Genomic DNA, 18,315 nt, shown 5'->3' with positions numbered 1-18,315 from the left:
GCCAAAGACCTCAACAGCCTCAGGCCGGTGGCTCTCACATCCCATCTGATGAAGACACTAGAGCGGCTGGTCCTGGACCACCTCGGCTCCACCGTGAGCCCAGTCCATGGGACCTGCTGCAGTTTGCATACCGGCCTGGCATTGAAGTGGAGGACGCCATCATCTCCCTGCTGCACCGCTCTCACCTGGAGAAGTCTGGCAGCTCTGTGAGGATTCTGTTCTTTGATCTCTCCAGCGCCTTCAACACCATCCAGCCGCTGCTCCTGAGGGACAAGCTGGAGACGGCTGGTGTGGGGTACGACCTGGCAGAGTGGATTCTGGACTACCTCACAGACCGACCCCAGTTTGTGAGAGCACGGGACTGTGTGTCTGACACTCGGACCTGCAGTGTGGGGGCGCCCCAGGGCACAGTCCTCGCGCCCTTTCTCTTCACCCTCTACACTGTAGACCTAAGACACGACACGGACAGCTGTGTCCTGCAGAAGTTCTCTGACGACTCTGCCATCATTGGACTCATCACGGACGACGATGATGCAGAGTACAGAGGACTAGTGCAGGACTTTGTGGACTGGTGTCAGCAGAACCACCTCCTCATCAACGCGGGGAAGACCAAGGAGATGGTGGTGGACTTCCGCAGACGCCACTCTGCTGCCCCCCCACCAGTGAACATCCAGGGACGGGACATTGAGAGAGTGGACTCATACAAGTACCTGGGTGTTCATCTGAACCACAAACTGGACTGGACTCATAACACAGACGCACTGTACAGGAAGAGCCAGAGTCGGTTCTACCTCCTGAGAAGACTCAGGTCTTTTGGAGTGACAGGGCCACCCCTGAAGACCTTCTACGACTCTGTGGTGGCATCAGCTCCTGTATAGTGTGGCCTGCTGGAGCAGCAGCATCACAGAGAGGGAGAGGAGGAAGCTGGACAAAGTCATCAAGAAGTCCAGCTCCGTCCTGGGCTGTGCTCTGGACTTGGTGCAGGAGGTGGGGGACAGAAGGGTCCTGGCTAAACTCACATCTATGCTGGACCATGAGTCTCACCCTCTGCAGGACACTCTGGAGAGCAGCATCAGTGAGAGACTGATCCACCCTCGCTGTGTGAAGGAGACGTTTCGCAGGTCTCGCTGTGTGAAGGAGACGTTTCGCAGGTCTTTCCTTCCTGCAGCTGTCAGATTTTACAACAAACACTGTTAGCCCTGAACACATGTATACTGTCATAATCATGTGCAATACTGACTTTATCATGTGCAATACTGTCATATCCATACGCAATACTTGTTAGAGCAATAATGGAATTAATTAAGAAAAGTATTTTTGTTTAAGTATAAATAAGTATTAAATTAATGTAATTGCTAATTCCTAATTTTCTAATTATTAACAAAGCCTAATTCTTAAGTTAAATGTATAATTTATGTCATGCTTCAGTATGGAGCGGGAGAGGGCGGGGCCAGAGAAGTAGGCCAAACTTAATTGGTAAAAGGGGAACAGGTGAGACGGGTCGAGAGGGAAGTCAGAGGGCGACCGACACGGTCTTTGACCGCGCATATCCGCGCATATCCCGCACATCCCCGCACATCGCAGAACATCGCAGAACATCGTGCATCCTTTTGATTGTGCAAAATAAAAGAAATAAACGCACCACGGACTACGTGAGTTTTTGTTCGTGAGGATTTTTGTGTGAGTCAAGAAACGGACACCCAAAGGATGGCTACTAAGCAGTTTTTAGCGAAGATTGACTAGAAGCCAAAACAATACTGTCACATTCATGTGCAATACTCTGACATAATGTCACTCATATTGGTGCAATATTCTTTGTCCATATAACTGCTGTAAATAAGAGTGTTACTCTTGTTACTATTATTTCTTTTTACTTTTTATTAAGAATTTGTTATCTATTAGAGTGTTTTTTTAAAATCTTCTATAAGTTATCTGTTCTTTCACTTCGGTACCTACTTGCGTCATAACACTGGAATTTCCCCACTGCGTAGACAAATAAAGGCTTATCTTATCTTATCTCATGGTCTGCCTGTCTTCTGTTTTCACCACTATCCTTGTTATTATCAGTGTTTTGACTATGATTGGATGCTGTGTTGTTCCCTGTCTTAGATCACTTGTAGAACGCATGATTGCATCTGCTCTTACTAAACAACCTGCTGACCCTGATGACGCACGCTAACTATTACTCTGCCAAACACGGACCTAACTCTGATAATGACAAGACTACTATACTCATACTGAATATGACTAATCTGATTACTACAGCCCACCATGTGTTTACGCTAACTGGGGATGCTCCTTGTCTGACACTGTTTTATGTCCATGATGGGTTATTTTTTTATAATATGTTTTCTTTTATGGATTTTCCTAACTATATAATGATTTAATTTGATTTTTATACATTTATTATGATTTTGGGGGGTTTCCGTTCTATTATTTTGTGAGGTTGCAAAGTCTGGCGCCTCTTTTGTGTGATCACATGTGAATCTGATCAAAAGGGGGAATTGTGAATATTGACCAAATTATTGTCATGCATTTATATTATATTTCTGTGTCCTATTTATCATATGGGTCACTATGTTCTTATTGTGTACTTTCTGATTATCTGTGAACTGGTACAAACAGTCTTGAAGCTGACGTCATGCCATTTTATCAGACCCAAGCAACAGCTATATAAAACACAGTTAAACTGTGGAGGAGAATCTCTCAGCTGCAAGACAAACATGCTACAGTTTTGCCTGTTTTTCCCTGTGTGGCAGTATGGGGTTGTGCCACAATTAGAAATCCAGTAGGTGGCGCGAAAGTGTATAAAAGCCTCTCGTCTTCTTCGTCTCTCTCTCTGCATTTCCAGTCCTGCGTCCTCGCTGCGCCAGTGCCGCGGTGTGGCTTAGCCCCATCACACACCGCTTCATGGCGCTTGTTGTCCATCGCTTTGGTGGCTGGCACATCTTTTGAAGCTGGGGTCCGATGTGTCGTAGCCGGCTATGATGCGGTCAGCCATCACCAGTCAAGGGTATGCGTTCACAGCCTTTCCATGAAGCTTCGGGGTTGAGCCACCGGCCCGTCGTTGCCTTGACTTTTCTTTTCTCTGTTGCCGCTGCTTGTCCCTTCTGTGTGCTCTCCGCCCTGTGCCGCGGGCCCGTTTCATGTGTGGACATCGATACTGAGCAATATTGTATCTAACTAACTCAAAGGACTCGTACGTTTTATATCTGCAACTAAGTATTTAATATATAATAAATTAATGTAACTTATCTGAATGGCCTCCTTTTCAATCAATGTGAATGAACCTGTGCGCCTTTCAATTTTTCCAATATGGTCCTGGGCCCATTCATGTCCAGGTGGCGTTGTTGGTCTTTGTTGGGTATAAAGAAGGCCGTGGCTGGAGAGCCGCGGCGCGGTCAAATGGCCGCGCAGTTTCAGGGACCGCGGCATTTCCCTTATAGCCCGTTATAGCCTCATGGCTAACCCTAACCTTAACCTTAACCTTAACCCTAACCCTAACCCTAACCCTAACCCTAACCCTAACCCTAACCCGGCACGGTCTAAAACGGCGCTAAAACGGCGTCAAATAGCGCAGCAGTTTCAGGGACCGCGGCATTTCCCTTATAGCCCGTTATAGCCTCATGGCTAACCCTAACCTTAACCTTAACCCTAACCCTAACCCTAACCCTAACCCTAACCCTAACCCTAACCCTAACCCTAACCCGGCACGGTCTAAAACGGCGCTAAAACGGCGTCAAATAGCGCAGCAGTTTCAGGAGCCGCGGCTCTGCTGACACTCCCTATAAAGGTGCATCTGAAAGCGTCTTTAGAGGGCGCCTCACCGCTCGTATGTCACACCTGTTTACATCAAATAAAGACCTTGAGAACAATCCTTGCCTCTCTCATTCTGTTATAGACTAATCTTCGACAGAATTGGTGGAGAATGTGGGCCTCTCATTGTGCTTGGAGAAGAAACTCTCGAATTTTGCTCTAAAACATTCCCTTCTAGATGTTGGCTGACAACGCATCGCGTCCAGTAACGGTTCAGCTGGGAATGATGGGAGAACAAGGACACCGAGCCGAGAGAGAGACAAGAGGAGTCAGTTGGGACATGTAGGTAACTAGAGGGAACTAAGAAAGCTACTACTTGGCTAAAAGCACTCTACTGATAAGATTAACTAATCTCTGTGGCTAGGTGAAATTTTGATCTATTTAATTTTAGTTTTTCAAGTTTGTATTTCATTTTTAATTTTTAATTTTTAGATTCATTCATTTTCTACCGCTTTATCCCGTTAGGGGTCGCGGGTGACTGGAGCCTATCCCACTGACTTTGGGCCTTAGGCGTACACCCTGAACAGTGGCCAACTCGTCGCAGGGCTGAAATTTTTGATTTTAAATTTAAATTTCATATTTGATTTAAATTGTTTCCCCCCTAAACGTATTTTATTTAATTATTACGCTTATAATTATTGTTTGAATGATAATAATAATTATTGTTGTTTAAAGACCATCCACACTGCCCCGGCCGACCCAGCCCTCCCTCAAGCTCAAGGAACAATTGGCACCAATCTCACGTATGGCTTGGCATTGCTCTTGACATGCTCTGAACTGAATCTGGTATTTGCTCAATGTTTGGTACTGATTGCTGCACTTTTATTCCTAATATTTCTCCTGATGACAGTGTTGGTAAAGCTCTAGCTAGTCTCAAATCTCTCTCAGCTGAACTCCGATACTTCTGATAACTCATGGTCTGCCAGTTGCTTCCGTTTTCACCACTATCCTTGTGACTAAGATTGTTGTTCCCTGTCTTAGATCACATGTAGAACGCATGATTGCATCTGCTCTTACTAAACAACCTGCACATCTTCTGACCCTGATGACACACCCTAACTATTACTCTGCCAAACACAAATCTAACTCAGTCTGTTATAGACTAAACTTAGCCAGAAGGTTGTCAAGAGCATTGATGATGGGCCCTCTGCAGTACAGACACGTCTGGGTTGGACAATTAATGGGCCTTTTCAGGAAGAGGTTCCTCCACATGAGGCACGACAGGAATGACTACCCCCCTAATACCTCTCTGTCACAAAATTGGACGATGTGTGGCACCAACACCTCAAGTTGGATATTCCTGAAGGCGGACAAGAGAACCCGCTTGACATCTCACGGGAAGACCAGTTCATGGAAAGGGTATTACAGTCCGCTAAGATGGTTGATGGTCATTTCTGCAGTGGGCTACCATTAAAGACAGCCGAACAGAATATAGGCCGATTGAGCCCTAAACCACAAGAATATTTCTGGGAACTCCTAGAGACCCCTAGAGGGATATAAGGGAGCAGGTTTGTGTTGTCTGTATGTTATTTATAGTATTTTATATTGTATATGTATGTATTGTTATCGGTGTTAAGTGTCATGGACCCACTTGAAAATGAGATGGCATATCAAGGAGCTTTCCAACAATACATTTCAAATTAAATATTATAAAAGCCAATATAAAAAAGAAAACAACTTTGTAACAATTTTTCAAACGGAGATGTTTTTGTGAATGAACCTTTTCTGTTCAAATCCATCCATCCATCCATTTTCTACCGCTTGTTCCCTTTAGGGGTCGCGGGTGACTGGAGCCTATCCCAGTGACTTCGGGCCTTAGGCGGAGGTACATCCTGGACAGTGGCCAACTTGTCGCAGGGCTTTCTGTTCAAATATAAATTATTAATTGACTAGCTTCTCAAACACATTAATTAAATTAATTTCCATGTTCTGGGACTATCAAAGAGCATTGCTTCATGCGAGTTGTAGATCAAATATTTTCCGTTTTATTTTGAAGTGGAATGTGCTGAGTTTACAGTTGTATTTTCTGCTACTTGACTTTAAAGAGGCGTAACATCCATGGTAACATCAGTCAGCAGCACAGAGGGGTGTGTCCTTTGAATGGTTGCCAGGTTTGATCCACATCCGCCTCCTATTACTTCTAATTACCAGTAGAGTGATCACCGGTCCCTCTTTTGATTTTCCTGCAAAGCCATTTAGGCCTTGGTCCCTCATCCCACTAATATGCAACATGAAAAGTGAGATTTACATATTTTTTCTGCAATACTTTGAGTGTAGTGGCTTTCAGGGTTGTAAAGTGTTTGCACCAACTGCTCTTCCAATCCGAGTTACTATTGATAAAAACAAAGTCATATGGTTTATTATATTGCAGTAATAAACCATGATCGTCACCCTACTGCCAAGATTAGGAACACTAGTAACAATACCTTTTAATTTATAATGTTTATGTGGTTGTCAACATGGTTCTGCAATTACCTGGTTATTGTAGTGGCAGCTATTGGTAATTACTGTTATTCAATATTTGTACAAATCTCTGGTGTGTGATAAAACGAGCTGGACGTTTTATGATTTCCTCATTCATAACTCAACCTATTTATTAAGAAAGAACAATTCTAAAAAAAAAAAAATACTATGTGAATTTGCCTTTGATAATAGGCAATAGTTGAACATGTAGCAGAGGCAGAAATAGAAATGGTAAAAGCTAAATATTTACGATGTATTTGTGTAGCAGTACTAATGCGGACTAAAGTAATGCATGTTTAGCCCGCCAAATGCAAAAAAACTAAAAAACTTCCATAACAAAAATCTGAATTGTGATAAATACTAGATTTATTGAGCCTTTTCATCAAACAATGTTAAAAGTCCTGTTTGCTGCCGTCACAGTGAAATTAAATGTGATGAGTGAAAACTACAGCACTTTGTTGTAAGCCATGATTTAGCATTTCTATCAGGGAACAGAAAAATACCTTTATCATAGACATTTATATATATATATATATATTATTTAAAACCCAATATTTGCAGAGAGCAGCATGTGACAGTAACATTTAACAATAAATAAGACGATATTTCAAACGGTTACAGTGGTTTTACTGTAAAAAAAATAGTGATTATTTCATGGCGAAGACGATACAGACAAAGAGGACAATATGAAGATACGTTTTTGGTTAAGAAATAATCGCAATCGTTCTTGGTCATGTGGTGAAAAATTGTGCGTATATTTGTGAATGTTTGAATCCACGAAGCTGCAAATAAGAAAGCAAAATGTAGAGAAAAACAGGCAGCGATGGTAAGTCTGAGAAGAAAAGGCCCAAGTCCCTAAAACTGGTGAAGTACATTGGAATCTACTATTAGTTTTGATATTTTGTCAACGTAAAAGATGTTCAAATCATCCTTTAGCCTACTTAAAGCTGCCTTTGTAACTTTTCTGTCTGCCCCTTTTTATCTTCATGAAAATGACATTACTTTCCCTAAAATTTAACACATTTTTGACAATTATAGCCGTTTTATTGCTCAAAAACAGGCATTTTTACTGTGAGCAGATTCGCCTCATCACAGATCTGACCTGTAATGTGTTGGCCTGCTCGTTTCCATGGAGATAGTAAAGTTTAAGTGAAAAACGTCACGTGGTGCAACTTTTAAGTTTTTTCTTTTAGAAAAATTGTAAAAAAAAATTAATCTTTAGATATTTAAAATGTATTATTTCGGGAGAATCAGACAGGAGCAAAAAATATGGGATTAAACCAGGAACACTACATATATTATATTTGCAGTACTATATGGGCAAATATCCTCTGCAATACATACTTAATAGTTGTTTTTTGTCTGGTTGTGAACTAATATTTAATGTGTCAAAGTAAGCCACGCTGAAAAACCATACCAACAATCTATGCAACTGCGTCTTACAAACAGAGCCTCAAAATACCTGCAAACCTCTGCTTAATGTTACATTCTTCCATCTAAGGCCATGGAAATGTTTATTATAAAGTTGAGTTTAGGCATAATGAGGAGATTTCAAAGGCAGCTTAGTGTTTAGGTCTCAGATTTGCTCAAGTCTGTACATTTACATAAACTGTTGGTATGTTTTAAAAAAGGAATTGGAGCTGGTTCTCAAAGTGTGGTACGTGGGCCCACTTTTGGTCATAGTTAAATAAAGCCATGTTTTGACTGGCCCTGGCCCCCAGACCAGTGTCGTACCCAGACATCTTTTACTTGACACTATATACCTCCATCTCTCAGGATTGAATTCAAATATTCACCAACTTCTCCATCCGTGGCTGTTGTGTCGCCAGTATCAATATTTAGTTGTACTTTGGTTAAAAACTAGATTTTATCAATTTGTGTCTCTCGTTTTCACCCAAAAGGGGGCGTGAGCGTTCTGGTGGCACAGGAAGTGACATAAGACCGGAGAGTGACAGGTACAGTTAATTTATGACAGTGTCTCGAACCACATCAAAGTGAACCAGTCGAAATGTGGCTTAAGGGTCACAGAAGTTCAAGTTTAAACCAGTTTCAGTCCAGTTTCTTTAATACTTGGTTTAGCCCAAGTATAATATAGTGTTAAACATACTTAAGCCCACGTTTAGACCATATTGAGTCCTGTTAAGCACTAGTTTAGTCCAGTTTCAGGCCCACTTTAGCGATAGTTTAACCCTGGTTTCGATCCCACGTTCACTGTCCTTTCCTAAACTCCAATGTGCTTCACCAGACCATGACGGGACTTGGGCTCCGTTTGCAGTAAATTAAATGTTACAGAACTAAGCAGTAAATGGCAGCACAGAGCTCTCCTCCGCCGACCTCAGTTTTCCTTCCGCGTCTTCAGAGAAATAACAACTGAACCGTCGGCGCCGAGACGGGTCAAACCGGAGCTCAGTCTGAGTGAATCAGTCCATGTCGTGAACCCTGCGGCAGATCTCGCCTGTGAACTCGGAGCACTTGGACTTCCCTCCTAAATCCCCGGTCAAAACCTGAGAGAAAAAAAACAATGATTCAATGTTTCTTTACTTAGAATTCCCCCCATTACAGATGAAGTGTGTGTTTTCTTAAAGGGGCTGTACTGTGTTGTCACGGCACTAAAACTTCAAATGTCGATACTAAGGAATAAACTCGATTCTCGACACCGATTTCGATATCACAAAATGCTCAGTTTCAACACAAAATAAATAACTGTATTTGCATTTTAGTGTATGTCTATTTTAGTTTTTGCCAAGCGCAAGAACGTTCTAAAACTAAAAAAGTAACACATTTAGTCTTTTGATACTAGTTCAAGCATCGATTCGAACCAGATTTAATACTTTTAACACTAGATCCCGATTTCTTTCATGTATTAAGTAAAATCTGTTTTGCCCCAGCAGAGATCTATGATAGCAGCGCTAAGGATGAAAATGAGACCGATGTGCGCTTTCTGGCTTGACAGGCTGTAATTATTCAATTTGATTTAAAAGGACTAATCATAATTAAAAAATCTAAATAAATCGATGATGTATTTTAATAATTATCATTGTTATCTGGACTGTACAGACTCTAAAACACATGCAAAAAGAAATGATCAAAATTATAAAATCACAAAGTCCAATTTCTAAATTTCATCACTTTCTTTCACTTTTATCAGTCACTATTTTCCACATTTATTTGTTGGTAATGTGTTTAAAACGTCTCATTGTTTAATAAATACACATTTTCTGACTTGTCGACTGCTGAAATAATCGTTAGTAGCGGCCCATTCACTCTGCATCTAATTATAGAGCACTTTTTTCTCCAAGAAGTAGGAAGCGCACCTCTGAAAATTTGAGAAAAGCGCTTATTAAAACTCATTGCGGTGAATATTTAGGATGCTTTAGGCAAGTGAGTGATACATGTGGACTGCTGCCGGAGTGATTTCTTATTGGCTGTGGTGGTAAAGCTGTAATCGTTATGACTTTACAAAGCACCGACGAAACCATACGATCTTTTTAAGGAATAGACAGATTTAAAACGTGTTCTCTACCAACTCTTGATTAAAACAAACATTTACCCTGTTACCCTTTACTTTATCATTCAAAAAGGTTCATTCATCATTCATTAACAATTTCCCTGTTGTTTGATGTTGATAACCCTGAAATGGCCTCGTCTCACACGCCGCGGCACAGAAACGAAAAGGCCTTAAATCTGACCTTCTTGTCCTTGATGGTGTCGAAGCAGGCCGTCTGGATCTTGTCCGCGTGCGAGTGGAGGTTCATGTGTCGCAGCATCATCACCGCGCTGAGCAGCAGCGCCGTGGGGTTGGCCAGGTCCAGTCCGGCGATGTCCGGAGCCGTGCCGTGGACCTGCGGGGGGCGCGTCAAAAGGAAGGGGCGGGTTACAAAGGGGACAACGCTCGGAACAGTCCGTTTGGTTGTGCGATGCGACTCTGGCGTTGGGTTCGACTCTTACATTGTTGTGGTTGTTTCGGCGCGGGAAAGTTTTAAACCTGCCGCCGGTTGCAGCCATGTTCTAACACAGTAGTTTTATCTTTCTTTCACTTTTCATTTGACATAAATTGACCCAGGAATGACTAAAATGTGAACAACTTTTGGATTTGGATGCGTTCGAGGCCGGGACTTGGACCTCGGAGAGACGTTTTCTCAGAGTTTGCATCTCCCTTCAGCATGAACAGACACGTCAAATAAATGTCCTTTACAGTCAAATCTTTGGGTATAAAATGTATTAAAAAAAAGAAGAAGCGCACAAACCGATTCAAAGATGGCGACTCCGTTTGCTCCGATGTTGCCGCTGGGTGTGACTCCGAGTCCTCCGATCAGGCCGGCGCACAGGTCACTGTTACAGACACAGACAGCACTTTAATACTTTATTTTAATTCAATACTAATCTGGGACAAACATTTATGCTCTGTAAAAGGAGACTTGTCCTTCAAAAGGACTTTATGGAGCTTTAAACCACGTTGTTTATCCTTTTTAACCAATCAAAGACATTTTCTTTTTCCTTAGCTGGCACTATCTGGTTTCAACACTAGAGGGGGGTAAGTGACCACTGTATTGCCCATCTATCCGGCCCGTTTGTTTGGCTCATTTTATGGACTTTACTACTGAATTCACAGGATGTTTTTACAGCTCGTAACTTTAAAGCCGCAATTGTTTTAACTCTACAGCGCCCCCAAATTTAACTTCTGGTAGTGTCCGTGTTAAAGTCGGGGAATGGGACACAGCGGCAGTTTCAGCACCCACTTCCTTCTGTATTTCAGTGACATGCGCAGGATTCGGCAGCATTTTAGGTCAATGTCGCGTTTTAACGTGTCCAAAACACAACATAATGATCCGATTGCAACTCTAACGCAGACAAGTCGTGTAATCCCTCATTCGTCCAGCAGACAAAAGCACAGGTGGTCTTTCTTTGGCCGTTTCTGTCTCACCTGAGGATGTCTCCGTACAGATTGGGCATGACCAGCACGTCGAACTGAGTGGGGTCCTGCACCATCTACGCAAAAGAGCAAAACAGGATATATTGTGTTCCGTTTATCCACATACTTAAAACCAAATTAACAAGGCAATACAGACTATTTTTGATAGCGCTATTCCACTCAATTTTGGAACAATGTATTTAAGCCTCAAAAAAATGGACATAATAGATATCTCTGGAACATATATAATTCATCTTTTTGTTTTCCGTCGTTCTCTCTCTTTGCATAGGTCAGTTTGTTTTATGTACGTTTTTTGTTTAAAAAATAAATAGTAGTAAATAAAAGAAACTCACAAGAATGTCTTTGGTCGACCAAAGCCCTCGGTCAGATTTATAAAGATAAGTCATCCTTTGAGCGCGTTTGCCCCACCCTCTTTTCTGAGCCCACATACCAACCACCGAATGTGCCAATGTGTCGTTCATCTACAGTTTATGTGCGTTTATTAGCAGCCACAAAGTTTAATGCTAAATAACTGGACGTCCCTGAACGCCTCCCACACCCAGTCTCTTTTTGACCTGCCGTGAACTGGGACTAAGGCGCCTAAACGTGGGTCAGTGCTTCATGATTTGAAGGACTTTTTGCCCATTCAAAAGACACGATACTGTGATTTACTGGCTGTACAGTTACTCCCTTCCAGTGGACTCACGTTGAGGCACACAGTGTCCAGGTACATCTCGGTGAATTTGACGTCTTTGAAGTTTTCCGCCACTTCGCGACACTTCCTGAGAAACAGACCGTCGGACATTCGCCTACACACAAGAAAAGGAACATATAAAGAAAGATGAATGGCTAAAAATGCATAATTGTGTTATTATTGTAAAAGCAGTTAAGAAAAGGTACAGTTAAATATATAAAAACTACTTTATGCTGAGGTGAGGGAATCTGTGTTCCAAGAGTGCGCATGCGCTTCAGTTCTCAAATCTGCAAAAAATCGTCCATTACGCCTTTAAGTTTGTGAACGGCTTTACAAAATTAAACTTTCTGAAAGACAAAATAAAGTTAAATGTGACAAAAACAGCCAGATAAAATAAAGTTCTTTACATTTAGGTATATTTTTTTGAGAGATAGATACAACAAAAAAATCTTAATTTTGTTTCTAGAATTGTCAGAATTATAATTTTATTTAAATTCTTGATCTTATTGAATGAATAATCTTGAAATCCCTAATTCTGTGACACGGTTTAGTTTAGCAGGAGTTAAACAATACTAGTTTTATGCTTATCCATTTAGCTGCAGACACTTCTCTTCTCTGCCGTGTATTTAAAGATGCGTCGCGACTGCCTAACGTCTTAGAAAAACACCACCACACACAGTTTTAAGTCATTCTCAGACTAAATCCTTCATAGTTGAGAGCCCAGCAGTCACGAATCGGCTCTAAACGTGGGGGGAAGCGTCGCTCATATCGACTCACATGATGTTGGCTTTGTGCACGGCCGTGACGCTGGCTCTTTGGTTGTTCCGGGCGTATTCGAAGGCGTACTCCGCGATGCGTCGGCTGGCGTCTTCTGTGATCAATTTGATGCTCTGAACCACGCCGTCAACAATCTGATCAAAACAATAACTTTGAAAAACTGCATTGGAGAGGATTGAAGTAAAGACATACTGTAACAACACTCATGAACCCTACTTCAGTCATGTCGATATACAGATTTGTTTCCTTTTTTTGGGGTTATTTTGTAATTAAACATTAATTTCTAGACTTAATAATAATAATCACAACAAGGACAAGACAAACAAGAAAAAGTATTATTAATATTATGAAACATTTTTGAATTTATTAAGAGTCTATTTACTCATAGTATATTTAATCTCTGCAGCTCAAAACTTATTGTTCTACAAAAAATAAATGTGCAAAGGACTTTTTTCTTTTCCCCATCTTCTCTCTTTTCTTTCAGTTTGAAAAAAATACAAAATTTTGTTAAGGAAACGTTCACACAATAAATAATGAGCCCTAATCTCTAATTTATTGAACAAAGTTAATATTTTGATTATTGTGAAAGGCCAAGCATCAAAATAAATAATAAGTCACGTCAGTGCAATCCTTGTCCAGGACTGTTTAATAAAAGCTGCAACAAACCATTATTTTAGCTGGCAATTTTAGCGAACGTTATTCTTTTTATTACTCGACTAGTTAAATTATCAACCAAATAAAAGTTGATAAAAGGCGAGACAGAATATTATCAGATAAAGCAGTTTTTTTTTAAAAATCCTTTGACATATTGATGCAATAACACCACCGTCTTTGCGATGAAACGTATTTTTGTAGGCGATTTAGATTTAGTCTTTATGTCCAGATTACGACACTCAAAATCTAACTACGATTGTTTTTAGTCACAATTAAAGTGTGAAAATAGGAAAGATTTAAATCTATATGAAACACAGGACTCTTCTCCCCGTCTTACGCCTTTGTTTCTTGTTTTGTGGAACTTCTTTGCGTTACATATATTTACTGTATTATTATTATTATTATTATTATTATTATTATTATTATTATTATTATTATTATTATTCCGCGTGGCGTTGGCAGCGGTAAACTCGTCCCGATCGGCGACTCACGATGTGCTCGATGCCACTGTACTCGCCCTCGGTGTTCTCTCGGATGGTGACTAGGTCCACATCGGTGTACGGGGTCTTGTAGCCCTCGATGGACACGCACGGCCGCACGTTTGCGTAGAGGTCGAAGGTCTTTCGCAGCAGCAGGTTCATGGAGGGGTGTCCTGCCGCGATGGGGGTCTTCAGGGGCCCTAAAAAGCACAAGAGAGGAAATTTTATGCGTGAGAGATCAGCTACAGTTAGACATATGTTGATATTGATATTGATGATATGTTATCATTATTGACTTTATTTCAGACACAAAGCTGGTCCAGAATTAAAAGATACAAAATCCACAGGAATAAGGCTGAAAGTGCCCCCTACAGGTCGGACGACTCATTGAACTAAAATGATGAATATATTTTGAATTTTGCAAAATATAAACATTTTATTTCAGAATAGCATGTTTTTTAGGTTTATAATTTCACTTCCTGGTTGTATTTGATGACATCACACTAGGAAATTACGCAGGAACCACTGGGCAAAAACTCATCAAGTGTCACTTTTTTTTAATTTTTTTTATTTGACTGAACAATTGCACCAAATAAAATACCTTTCAGTCCCATCTTATTCTTGTTCATGGATTCTTTAGCGTCAGGAGGAATCATCCACTTTCCTCCAGGTCCTTTTATGGCCGTGACGTTCCTCTCCTCCCATTTTATCGGGGCCTGTTTATACACACAGAACAATTACAGGTAAATACACAGAGCGTTTCAATAAGTTTCTGCAACATTCACAGATTTATTTCCCTCCAGCGTGTCATTATTCCTCACACAGATCTTCAGACAAAAACAAATAATGCATGATATTTGTCATATGCATGATATAGTAATTCACTTCACCGTGATTGGTTAAATCCCTCACTTAGGGCAGGACAGAGGCGGAGCAATAGGAGGAGTGGGAGGGAGAAAAGTGCCAGTGTTTAAGATAAGAAGAGTAACTAAACTGATTAACTGTGTAAACAGGTCTAAACTATACATACATTTACACATCCCTGGCCTTATTTTGTCATTTTAGTGAAAATAAATTGTCACTAAAATGAAAATCTGACTTTTGGGTCCAAAGCTGTGCCTGCTTTGGGTTCAACTGTGGCAACTACATTCGAAGCTCGGTCACTACGTCACGACTGACCCCGTGAGCCCCGCCCCTTTGCCTGACGTCCCGTCCTGGTATAAAAACATAACCAAAGTAGCAGATCGTCACCGGCGCCAGATCCCAACAGCCACACAAGGTTCAAATGAAAAACAAAGACAGTTGTTAGCAGTGTTTTCTGTTTGTTTCTACCTTGGCCGCCTCAAAGATCTTCATGACGGCGGTGGAGATCTCAGGTCCGATTCCATCTCCTGGAATCAGAGTGACCGTCTGCATCTGAGAACGTCCAGCACCAGGATTAGACTCTCAAACCATCAGGAATATAGTTCACACCAGTCCGTCCAAGTCAGAGCAACGGTCCAAATACTGTGGCCACTAAAGAGCTCAATTCTGCATCTTTCCCGGCTTCAAATGCCTAAAGCTTAAAAATCAACATCATTCAATAAGATTATTATTCACTTTTGTCATCGTCACATTTGATTTTAGACGATGAGAAAGAAATAGATTAGATTACGGGAGGCCAACATAGAGTCTCCGCTTATTAATGGGAAAAACTGTTATACATATCATGTATCTATGTTTTTAATACACAATTCACAATGTAATGTAAGAAAATCATAATCCGGTCCATTTAAAGAGTTGAGAACTGAAGCGGAAGTGCGCCTGCGCACTGCCCCCGTGCGGACCTACACAACAGCCTCGCGGCTAGAAGTGCGTTTGTTTATTAGCGCGACGGATCGCATCGCATCTCTCGTCTCCCGTAGATTTCCGTCTCTTCTGAGACAGCTCGAACGGTCTTTCGCAGTCTTAATTTTGTCCCGTACACTCGGGGAAACATGCTGCTCTCCTGGGGACAAGCCGACGAGGCTGCGGGTGAGCAGTAGGTGCGTTCTATGAGGACTAATCGGCAGTCCACGCCACGAGGAAATGAGACTCAGATTGGGGCCAAAAATTCATCCATTACGCCTTTAAGAAGCAAAATTTAGTCTCATTTCAATCTGAAGTCCAAAAAATACATCTAGAAATTATTTATCTGGCAGTTTTTGTCAAATTAAAATGAATCCTTAATACATAAATGAAACGAAATTTACAAACACGAGATGTGGATACTAAACTGGAGGAGGCTCGTTCGTTACTCTTCGTCAGAGGTAAGTGAGTTAAGTTTAGTCCCGGTGTGTGTGAGAGGTCCATTGTTGGTGTCAGGTTCTGGTCAGACTCACCCCTCTGGAGAAGGACGACACGGTGGGTTTCCTGACCGCCGCCACGGCCTGGGACAGCTGCAGGCGACAGGACAAGGTCAACACACGCGGCTAATTGCACAACATAAGCAACATAGAAAAAACAAAATAAAACTGATGTGCCCAGAAGGGTGGTTAGGTACTGTTAAATAAAGGGATATATGAAATGATAACGTGGTAAATATGATCTGTACAATTGTATTGCTCTATGAGCCGATAAAATGTGTTTATTACAGACTTTTTTCAAATAGAACATTTAACAGAAGAGAGACCTTTTGATACATTTTTAACCAAATAAAAGGTTGAAATATTGTGACTGAAAGCTTCTAGATAGAGAATATTTACAAATAGTATATTTTTGATGATAATTTTGACATTTTCATTTAATAATGCCAGTCTTTGATAAAAGGTTATAAAAAAGGTATTTAAGTGTGTGTTTAGTCTGTATAATTGCAGTGAACGTTTAAAATAATAGTGATCATATTTTGATGTGCTATACATATACTAAAACACCTACGTTTTTATATTTAAAAAAAGACAGTGGCATTATTAAATCAAAATACCAAAAAAGAATAAGCAATCTACAATAATAGAATATCTAGAAGCCTTCAGGCACTATATTTCAACCTTTATTTGGGCAATAATGTTTTATAAAGAAATTTCGCAAGGTAAAAACAACCTATTGAGTCTTCCATATAATCTATAATATTAGATATAAGACAAACAAGATGGAATCACAAATTGATTGAAGCCTTTAAACTACAAAAGAAAGAACATACTGAAGGACACAGGCACCGGCTAACACGGAAGCTAATGCTAAATGCGGTGAACGTCACAGAAAAAAGTAGAAATAGGAGGAAAAAACTCAAGATCTGCTGCTACAACAAAACCAGAGCTGAATTACAATAAGTTCCACAGCCACATGGACTTTTAGTAGCTTAAACAATGTAGTTTCCTCACCATTGACCTCCACGCGTTGCCTGCCATGATGCTAATGAGGAGAAGCCGCTGAGGATGAGCCTGGCAGAGATCGTGTCTGGATACAATCGTTCACTCTGAAGAGGCGTGTCGATGAGACTCCATCCATGCTCAGAACTTAATTGAAATACTACTGTTGTTTTATTGTCTTCATTGTAAAATAGAAATATGGTATGATGAGTGGTTGAATAGTTAAATGTAATCGTATACAAAAATGCTAAAAATCTGAAGGGTGTTGTTGTTGTGTTGCTTTTTAATGGCAGTTGGCAGCCAAAAGGTGCATTCCGCCATCGACTTTATACTTTATACTTTATTCTTTAGACTTTATTATTTAGACTATAATTTCTTTAGACTTTCTTCCTCCTCTTTTTTGGAGTGCCGTTAGACGATCTTTGGGGGAGGAGCTCGCTCATAGCGGAAACACTGACGTAATCCGTGACGCAGTTTAGTTGCCAGATTTGTACATTTTCTGAAAAACAAAAAGAAAAGAAAACAAGAAAAAGCATAACTACAAAAGATTTCAAAAAAATATACCCTATAAATCAAAAGGTGTTGGGAAAAAAACCCATAAAGTATACAATTGTGTTATCAATTTTTTATGTGTGTTTCTTCTTTTGTGTTTCTTTATTTTTGACCATTGTTATCAGTTATAATTATTCAATAAATTACTTGTGTATTTAGGTGCTGTCCCCGTTTTAGTATGCACAAGGTATGAAGCCAATTAGTTGATTGTAAGAGTAAAATGGGATTGTAAAGAAATATGAGCGTTGTCTCCCTCTTGTGACTGAACTTGGAGCTACACAAGCAGCACCGCGACATAACCTTTTGAGCCCTTCAGCAACATGAAAAATACATTAACAAAATACTTTTACACAAATCAAACATTTGAAAAAACGAAATAATAGAATAGAATGAATGATTATGAATTTAAATTTATTTAAATTAAATCAAAGGTTCAGAGTGATGAGAATCTTGAATTGTTACCATAGCGAATACAGATTAAAAACAAAATTGTATCTTTTGAATGGTTGAATGGGAAAAAGTCGACAAAATGTTGCATATAACAAATGAATAGGCTTCCTAGGAACTACACTTTAATATCAGCTATTTTACTAGAATATTATTAGCCATTACAATACCAGCTAAAACTGTTAGCCTAAAGTT

General features: G+C 40.4%; 1 protein-coding gene and 1 long non-coding RNA gene across 2 annotated transcripts; both read right to left on the bottom strand.

Annotated features, from left to right (window-relative positions):
- Window positions 1–2,039: 2,039 nt before the first annotated feature.
- Window positions 2,040–4,882, bottom strand: LOC140381254 (uncharacterized). Its single transcript, XR_011931236.1, has 2 exons — window positions 4,842–4,882; window positions 2,040–2,153 (listed from the first exon to the last, which is right to left on the bottom strand). It is a non-coding gene; the product is annotated as an uncharacterized lncRNA (long non-coding RNA).
- A 2,064-nt stretch (window positions 4,883–6,946) lies between these two features.
- Window positions 6,947–17,234, bottom strand: idh3a (isocitrate dehydrogenase (NAD(+)) 3 catalytic subunit alpha). The gene is made up of 11 exons (XM_072465268.1): window positions 17,134–17,234; window positions 16,156–16,212; window positions 15,128–15,211; window positions 14,397–14,511; window positions 13,808–13,995; window positions 12,663–12,796; window positions 11,898–12,000; window positions 11,204–11,268; window positions 10,527–10,611; window positions 9,969–10,121; window positions 6,947–8,783 (listed from the first exon to the last, which is right to left on the bottom strand). The coding sequence occupies exons 1-11, from the start codon at window positions 17,158–17,160 to the stop codon at window positions 8,700–8,702; spliced, it is 1,095 nt and encodes a 364-aa protein (XP_072321369.1). The 5' UTR covers window positions 17,161–17,234; the 3' UTR covers window positions 6,947–8,699.
- Window positions 17,235–18,315: the final 1,081 nt, after the last annotated feature.

Source organism: Eucyclogobius newberryi, unplaced genomic scaffold (genome assembly GCF_026437365.1).
Source record: "Eucyclogobius newberryi isolate DKJ021-1_F unplaced genomic scaffold, fEucNew1.0.hap1 SCAF_5, whole genome shotgun sequence".
Taxonomy (NCBI): Eukaryota; Metazoa; Chordata; class Actinopteri; order Gobiiformes; family Gobiidae; genus Eucyclogobius; species Eucyclogobius newberryi.
This window is presented reverse-complemented; position numbering and strand designations above follow the sequence as displayed.

Coding starts and splice junctions, on each gene's coding strand:
- idh3a (XM_072465268.1), bottom strand. CDS start 17,160: ATGGCAGGCAACGCGTGGAGGTCAATG. Junction 15,212..16,155: donor TGTCGTCCTTCTCCAGAGGG/GTGAGTCTGACC, acceptor GGACGTTCTCAG/ATGCAGACGGTCACTCTGAT. Junction 12,797..13,807: donor ACAGTGGCATCGAGCACATC/GTGAGTCGCCGA, acceptor TGTTTTGATCAG/ATTGTTGACGGCGTGGTTCA.